Below are 8,333 nucleotides of genomic sequence, written 5' to 3' on the forward strand. Positions count from 1 at the left end.
TTAGCTTTTTTTCTTCTTCCACTGATAGCCAATAGGGATCAGGAATCAGAAAAAAGGGGAAAATTTTGGAAAAAGAGTTTCAAACAAAAAGCCTGTGAAATGAAACTCCAACTCAAATGAAACGCCAACGATTTATGAAATGAACCTGCAATTTCACCCTATGACTGTTTTATCATACTTTTTATTTATGAATAATCTAATTACTTGTAAGTCACCTGAAAATAGGCACACATTCATACTCTATTTCCTCTTACTAATGTCAACCTCTAGCCAAATCAAGTCAACAGTCTAAGACCAGAGAGAGGAAGAAAATGCAGAAATTTCACCACTATTTCTCACAATCACATCAGTACTTTTAGAACTGACAAACATCAAGTATTACGCACTATCTTTCCAAAATCTTAAGTGTCAAATTAGGTAGACTTTAAAACTTCAAATTAAAAAAAAAAAGTCTGAGCTAAATTCTAAAGTTGAGCTGTGCATGGCAACTGAAACATGTAATCCTACTTACTTTGGAGGTCAGAGATCAAGGTTCAAGGCCATTGGGCATAAAAATTCCCAAGACCAGTACAGTGACCAGCTTCTTATCCTAGCTTCAGAGGAAGAACAATGGCTGAGTGCAGTGGTGGTATACACCTGTCAACCTTAATGGGACAAGGAAACACAGTAGGGGGATCAAAGCCCAAGGCAAACTGGGCATAAAGGCAGGTTCTAACTTGAAAATATCCAGTGCAAAAAGGGAATGCCTAGCATGCCTAGCAGCCACAAACCTCTGTATTTAATCCCCAATACCAGCAAAACTATGAAAGATTAAAATACAATGAAATTGAAAATATATCAAAGAGGCCAAACTAGCTAAGTATTTCAAAACATGAACAAGCTAAGCTATGAGAAAAAAAATATAACATAAAATGAAAAAATAAACCACACAAAAATACAATTTTATGATTTGGCTGAAAACACTTTTCAAAATCTTAGAAACATAAAAAAATTCATAATAAAGCTGGGCACCAGTGGCTCACACCTGTAATCCTAGCTACTCAGGAGGCTGAGATCTGAGAATCATGGTTCAAAGCCAGCTCGGGCAGAAAAGCCCATGAGACTCTGATCTCCTATAAACCACTAGAAAACTGGAAGTGGCGCTGTGGTTCAAGAGGTAGAGCATTCGCCTTGAGCTGAAGAGCTCAGGGACAGCTCCCAGGCCCAGAGTTCAAGCCCCACGACCGACCAAAAAAAAAAGATTCATAATAAATGCTGCTTAGGGAGGGAAAGGCTGGAACAAATAATCAAGAGCCTATAAAGTACTAAAAAAGTGCACACTTTCCATTTAATATTTTAAGATTTCTTGAATTGCCAAAATAAAATATATATGTTTCTTTAATGCCTGCCAATTTAAAGCATTGCCATGAACATACTATTCTCTTAAAAATGATCTCCTAAAATATAACCTAACTGTAATCTTACTTGGTGATTCGTGACTTTGCTTTAGGAATAGTGGGAAGAGAAAAGCAAAAAACAGGATCCAGATAAGTGTGAAAAGCACCACCTTGAACTGCATATACAATTCTAGCAACACAGAACTTCCCCACCACTGGACTTGTGCCAGAGCACTGGTTCCCCCATCCCTAACTGACATCCATGCAGACCTGGTTGGCCACCTACTTCCACCCTCCAACAAACTCGTCCAGCTTAGTATACTATACAAAAAATTACATTCTATGTGTGGCACGACTTAAAAGAAGGTTAAGAAGCACTGGCAAAATAAAAGCAAAGCTGAGTGTGATGACACACACCTGTAATCCTAGCACACCAGAGGTGGGATGACCTTGAGTTTGAGGCTAGTGAGACCCTATTTCAAAAAATATGAAATGTCAGTATAAATTATGTGAAAAACTACACAACTTATGGGCAGGAGGGGAGAGAGAACATGGGGCAAGTAAAGGGGCGATACTGTCCAAAAAGAAATGTACTCATTACCTGATTTATGTAACTGTAATTACCTTTATAATAACAACAAAAAATATTTTTAAAGTTTTTCAAATTAAAAAAAGCCTGGTAGGAAGTGGCGCTGTAGCTCAAGTCGTAGAGCGCTCGCCTTGAGTTGAAGAGCTGAGGGACAACGCCCAGGCTCAGAGTTCAAACCCCACGACCGACAAAAAAAAAAAACAAAAAAAAGTCTGGTAGGGCTGAGACTGATTCAGTGGTAAAGTGCTTGCCTGGCATGCATGAAGCCTTGTATCAGATCCCTCAGTACCACATAAAGAGAAAAAGCAGGAAGTGGCACTGTGGCTCAATTGGTAGAGTGCTAGTCTTGAGCAAAAAAAAGCTAAGGGACAGTACCCAGACCCTGAGTTCAAGTCCCAGGACTGGCAAAGAAAAAAAAGAAGAAGAAAAGTCTGGTAGTTGATAATTGGTGGCTCTCGCCTATAATTCTAGTTACTCAAGAAACTACTCAGAGTAGTAAAGTCCTTAAGATTCTTTTTTTTTTTTTTTTTTTTTTTGGGGGGGGGGGTCTGGTTGTGGGGCCTGAACTCCGGGCCTGGGCGCTGTCCCTCAGCTCTTCAGCTCAAGGCTAGTGCTCGACCACTTAAGCCACAGCACCACTTCCTGCTTTTTTCTTTTAGCTTATGTGGTGCTGAGGAATCGAACTCAGAGCCTCATGCATGCAAGGCAAGCGCTCTACCACTGAGCCACCTTCCCAGCCCAAGTCCTTGAGATTCTTTAACCATCAAAAAGCCAGAAATGGATTTGTGGCTCAAGTAGCAGAGCTCTAGCATTGAGCGTAAAAAAGCTCAAGGGCACTGCCCAGTCTAGGAGTTCAAGCTCCAGGACAGGCACACACACACAAAAAAAAAAAAGAAAAGAAAGCAGTTATAGCCCCATCACAGAGGACCCACAGGCTTTTCCTCCAGCCCCCAAGATTCCCAATGATTCATTCCCTACCCTCACCTCATGCAGTTTCCATAGATAACATCACATGCCCCATCAGAACCTCCGCTCCTGACCTCTGTGTTGATGGCAGCAAGGGTGAGAGTGATGAACTGCTTCCAGCTGGCACCAAAGATCATAGCCATACAGTTATTCAACAGAAGAGCAGCTAACAAGACCCTGATCCACAGTCCAAGGATTACAAATAATGAAGTTTAAGAAGTAGTATAATTGACCTATACAATAATTGAACATCCAACTTACAAAGGTTGGAGGGGCTGGGAAGGTGGCTCAGTGGTAGAGCGCTTGCCTTGCACACGTGAGGCCCTCTGTTCGATTCCTCAGCACTACATAAGCAGAAAAAGCTGGAAGTGACACTGTGGCTCAAGTGGTAAAATGCTAGCCTTGAGCTGAAGATCTGAGGGACAGTGTCCAGTCCCAGAGTTCAGGCCACACGACCAACAACAACAACAAAAAAAAGGTTGTGGTTCGCTGAAGCTTAAGTGATGATTTCCTTACAGTTTCCTCACAACTTTCCTTCTGTTCCTTCTCCTAAGTTTGAAAATAAAAACCTCACAGCCTAAGTTGGAGGTATGTCTCATTGGTAGAAATGGCTACCTAGCAAACTCAAGGCCTTCAGTTCAAACCCTATTACTCAAAAACAAAAACAACTAAAACGTCACATCTTCCATAATGTGATCTGACAGGTAACCAGTCATCTTTAATCTTGGACTAGTGTACTTTCTTCACACAATAAACTGAAAACAGCCAGGCCAAAAAGGAGGGGGAAAAAAGGCAGTTGCAATCTCAATTTTAAAGTTATTTCTCTGCTAAAAATGAGCTATAAAACTTGTGGAGGAACTAGAGGAAAAAACAGAGAGGGAAGGAAGGGGTCATACAGTCCAAAAAGAAATTAACTCTTTACCTGACGTAGGTAGCTGCAACTACTCTGTGTATCACCTTTATAGTAACAATTCAATTTTATTTTATTTTTTTGTCAGTATAGGGCTTGAACTCTAGGCCTGGGTGCTGTCCTTCAGCTCTTCAGCTCAAGGCTAGCACTCTTCCACTTGAACAACAGTGCCACTTCTGGTTTTCTGAGTGGTTTATTCGAGATAAGAGTTTCACAGCTTTTCCTGCCTGGGCTGGCTTTGAAAGGCCATTCTCAGATCTCGGCCTCCTGAGTACCTAGGATCATAGGATTACAGGCATGAGCCACTGGCACTCGGCAATAAAAACAATTTCTAAAATGTATTTCTCCAATAAGAAACTGAAAGTCTATAGTGGTAGAGTGTTTGCCTAGCGTGCATGAAGCCCTAAGTTTGATTTCTCAGTACCACATAAACAGGAAAAGCCGGAAGTGGTGCTGTGGCTCCAGTGGTAGAGTGCTAGTCTTCAGCAAAAGAAGCTCAGGGACAGTGCCCAGGCCCTGAGTTCAAGTCCCTAAGACTGGCAAGAAAGAAAGACAGACAGAGACAGAGAGGGAGAGAGGGAGGGAAGAAGGGAGGGAAAAGAAAAGAAATTGAAAGTCTACCCTAACTGAACTGTGTGTGTGTTTGAATTTAGGCACTGTCCCTGAGCCTTTGTACTCAAGCTGTGGCTTGAGCCACAGTGCCACTTCCCACTTTTTGGTAGCTAACTGGCAATAAGAGTCTCATGGCCTTTTCTGCCTGGACTGGCTCTGAACCTCCATCCTCAGCTCTCAGCCACCTGGATAACAAGAGTTACAGGTGTGATCCACCAGCACCCAGCATAACTCAACTTTACTGCCTTAATCTTCACTCTATTTTGGAGGGGAAGGAGGGAGTCAAGGAAGGCAATATTGGGGTTTGATCTTAGGGCAGAGCATTGGGTAAGCAAGTACTTTTTTCACCAGTGAGCAACATCTCCAGCCTATGCGCTAGTTATTTTTTTTTTTTTGGTCGGTCGTGGGGCTCGAACTCTGGGCCTGGGCGCTGTCCCTCAGCTCTTCAGCTCAAGGCGAGCGCTCTACCACTTGAGCTACAGCGCCACTTCCTGTGCTAGTTATTTTTGAGGTACAGTCTCACTCCCTGTACCATGCATCTTGGCCAGGATCCACCAATTTTAAGCTCCCATTTTAGCAAGGATGATAGGCGCCTTTGAGCCCAGCTCTTGACTGAGATGGAGTTTTGCGACTTTTCTGCCTAGGCTGGACTGAAACTGCAATCCAATCGTAACCTCCCAAGTAGCTACGATTCTAGGCATCAACTGGCACCAGGCTATTCATTTCACTCCTATTAAGCAACCAAATTCCACGCTGCAACTGTACAATATGGCATATTTTTAAAATACAGTTCCTCTTTTTTTTCTTTTCTTTTTTGAGATAGGGTCTTGTTCTGCTATGTAGCCTAGGCTGGCTCAAACTCGTGATACTCCTCGAAGTACAGGTCTGGCTCCCCCTCGTCAAGCTATGCAGCTCCTCTGGAAGTTTAAATAACCTCTTTTTTCATTAACAGCAATATGCTGGTGCGGGAAAGACAAAGAAATCTACTGAATATTTTAAGGACAAAGTTAGAGAAACATTCTCTTTATTAGCACACGTTTTTCTAAGTGAAATTGTCAGAATATTCATGTCCTAACTTCCTTCCATACTGCTTCTCCAGACCACCACCAACTTCTAATACACAATTAACTTTTAAATTCACAAAGGCAGAAACTTAGTACTGCTGTACTTCAAGGATCTACTCAAGTGCTTGACAAACTGTGGCTCCCAAAAAACATCCACTGAGTGAATATACTCATTTCATCTTTTAGTTGTAGTTTTGTGTATTACTTGTAGTTATTTTAGATAACTAACCAGCTGGGCGCCAGTGGCTCATGCCTGTAATCCTAGCTACTCAGGTGACTGAGATGTAAGGATCCTAACTCAAAGCCAGCTGGGGCAGGCAAGTCATCTCCAATTAACCACCAGAAAACCAGAAGTTGGCCCTGTGGCTCAAAGTGGTAGAACACTAGCCTTGAGCAAAAAAGCTCAAGGGCAGTGTCCAAGCCCTAAGTTCAAGACCCACGAACAACAAAAAAATTAAATAATAACTAAAATAATAACAATCTCTGCTATAACCTTTGTGTAAAAAGTTTGATTAATCCAAGTAATATATTTTAAAGGTATTTAGAAAATCCTATCAGATATTTTCAAATACAAATAAAAGATTAAGGTTTAGCTGTACTTTATTAAAATGGGAAGCATGTTTTCTACTCCCTTAAATAGAAAGAGAAAGGAATAAAGTGCTAAGCCAGTGGCAAGTCTGAGATGGCATTTAATGTACAGAAAAACCCTAATATTGTTTAGATAAGTATTGTTTTTTCCACTGCTTAAGTCACCGTGTAAAATTCAAGCTTATCAATAAAAGCAAATCTACCTAACACAAATACTTTTGAGTGTAAATCTGATTACCTAAGAGCCTATCACTGTCCTCTTTTCAAATAAAATCACGTGTTGTAGATTTTAGTCTTTATTTTTCAATGTTTTTATCTTAGTACAGACAATAATCTTAAACTGGTTAAAATAAGTTTTCATCTTAGTAGATAAGTCTTAAAGTGGTCCTATAGTTCCATCTGTTCAACTTGGTGTTCCACAGTTCCCTTTTTGGCCTCAAATGATGAAACTTCTCCAACATCTCTGGGGAGACCAGCAAGTGGTATAACATTTCCTGAAATTGTTCTTGTTTTCCACTGCACCATTTCGTAACAACTCTTCAATTACAAATGTTATATACAATTTTATGCTGCTGAAAAGACCAGGAGGAGAAGCAAAGGTAAAAAGAATACTGTAAAGCAAACAGGTTGAAAGGGGATAATGAGAAGAAAAAAAAAATGGGTATGTGCACAACAGGAATGACTCAGAAAAGGAAAAAAAACCACTGTCACAGAAAGAGAAAAAAAAGGACAGAGACTTGCTTATTTTTCTAGAAACAAAAGCAAAAAAAAAAAAAAATCCTTCTAAGAAAAACACGTTCCCTCTTCAGAGAATGCTACTAAAACTCTAAAAGACATTCAGCTGACACTGAAAAGAGTTACGCCTTCTCTCCCTGTACGTTTTAAGGTTACCACTGGTCTTATCTGTGAATTAAAAGCAGGGTACAGAGATAATGCAGCCAATCTCTAAAAACCCTTCCACTGAGGTTGCCATCTTTGCCTGACAAAACGAACTCTCTGGATTTAAGGGGAGAAGGGAGCAAATTAAGTTGAGAAGCCAGAAAAGCCACGCACTGCCCTGTAGGATGGATAGGACACAGGTTAACAAACGCTCCTGCCCCACTGAGCTTGCACTCAACGCCGGGGGAGGGGGAGAGGGGGCCGGAGAGCCCGAGCCACGGCCTCGGCGCGACCGCAAGGGTGGGGCAGGGGAAGAAAGAAATTGAGAGGGCGGCTTCCCCCGGGAGGGGTTCGGGGGCTGAGTGACTGGGCGACCGGGGGCCCGCCCGGGAGGGGACAGGGGCCGCTCGGGGGGCCGGGGCCGGAGGGAGAGATGGGCTGAGGGAGGACTGCGAGGGAGCGCCAGGCTGAGCGCAGGAGGCAGCCACCGGGCCGAGGATTCCGAGTGGCAGGGAAGGGGCCGAGCAGGGTGGGCGGCCGGCCGTGGGAGGCCTGGGCCGAGGCCGCGGAGCGCCGTCCCGGGTTGGGACGGCGTTGGCAGGCCCCCTCCGCTCGCCCGCAGCCCCGCTACCCCCCCCCCCCCCCCGGGCCCGGCGACCACGACGGGCGCAGCTGTTTCCGCCGGGCCGGGGAACCCGGGGAGGAAAAGGTATCCCCGGGGCTGACCCCGAGAGAACCACCCAACGGCGGCCGTCAGGGCAGGAAGGGGCACCACCACCACCGAGTCGGCCGCCAACTCCCCCCTCCGCCCTCCTCACGCGTCCTCGATCCCACCACTAACTTCGCGGCCGGCTGGCGTCCGCGGCGATCGCCGGAGACCCCCGCCCCACCCCCGCCCCGCTTCCTCCCGCCGCCTTACCCCTCCCCGGCGCCCTGGCACCGCAGGAAGTCCGGCCATCGGGACACTCCGGAGCCCGCCCGGGTGTCGCCGAGTCCCGCTCCCCGCCCTCGCCCGGACGCTCGCACTCTCTCGGCGGCTCACCCGCCGGTCCAGATGCAGCAAACTCCCCTCACCTGCATTGACGCCATGATGGAACCATCCCCCCAAGGCCAGCGAGGCCAGAGACGCAGGGGGCGGAGCTGCCGTGCTCGCGTCACGCCGCGGGGGCCCAACATCCCGGGCGCGGGGGCGGAGCCTGCGATGGGAAGGGGATGGCGCGAGGCGATTGGCTGGCGAGCGGGGTGCCCGGGGGGCGGGGCGCCCGGGGAAGGGCTGGGGAGGGGGCGGGGGCGGGGTGAGGGAAGCTGCGGGTACCCCAGATCCCAGCTCCGAGGGCGTGTTGGACCCA

General features: G+C 45.7%; 1 protein-coding gene across 1 annotated transcript in view; it reads right to left on the minus strand.

Moving 5' to 3' along the window:
- Ube2w (ubiquitin conjugating enzyme E2 W) overlaps positions 1-8,132 on the minus strand; it is a 61,167-nt gene extending 53,035 nt beyond the window's left edge. Inside the window, exon 1 of the mRNA XM_042680715.1 lies at positions 8,059-8,132. Coding sequence (XP_042536649.1) covers positions 8,059-8,073 — 15 coding nt within the window. The 5' untranslated portion in view covers positions 8,074-8,132. The remainder of the gene's footprint in view (positions 1-8,058) is intronic.
- Positions 8,133-8,333: the final 201 nt, after the last annotated feature.

The sequence above is a fragment of the Dipodomys spectabilis genome, unplaced genomic scaffold (assembly GCF_019054845.1).
Source record: "Dipodomys spectabilis isolate Male_0828 unplaced genomic scaffold, ASM1905484v1 ptg000063l, whole genome shotgun sequence".
NCBI classification, from domain to species: Eukaryota; Metazoa; Chordata; class Mammalia; order Rodentia; family Heteromyidae; genus Dipodomys; species Dipodomys spectabilis.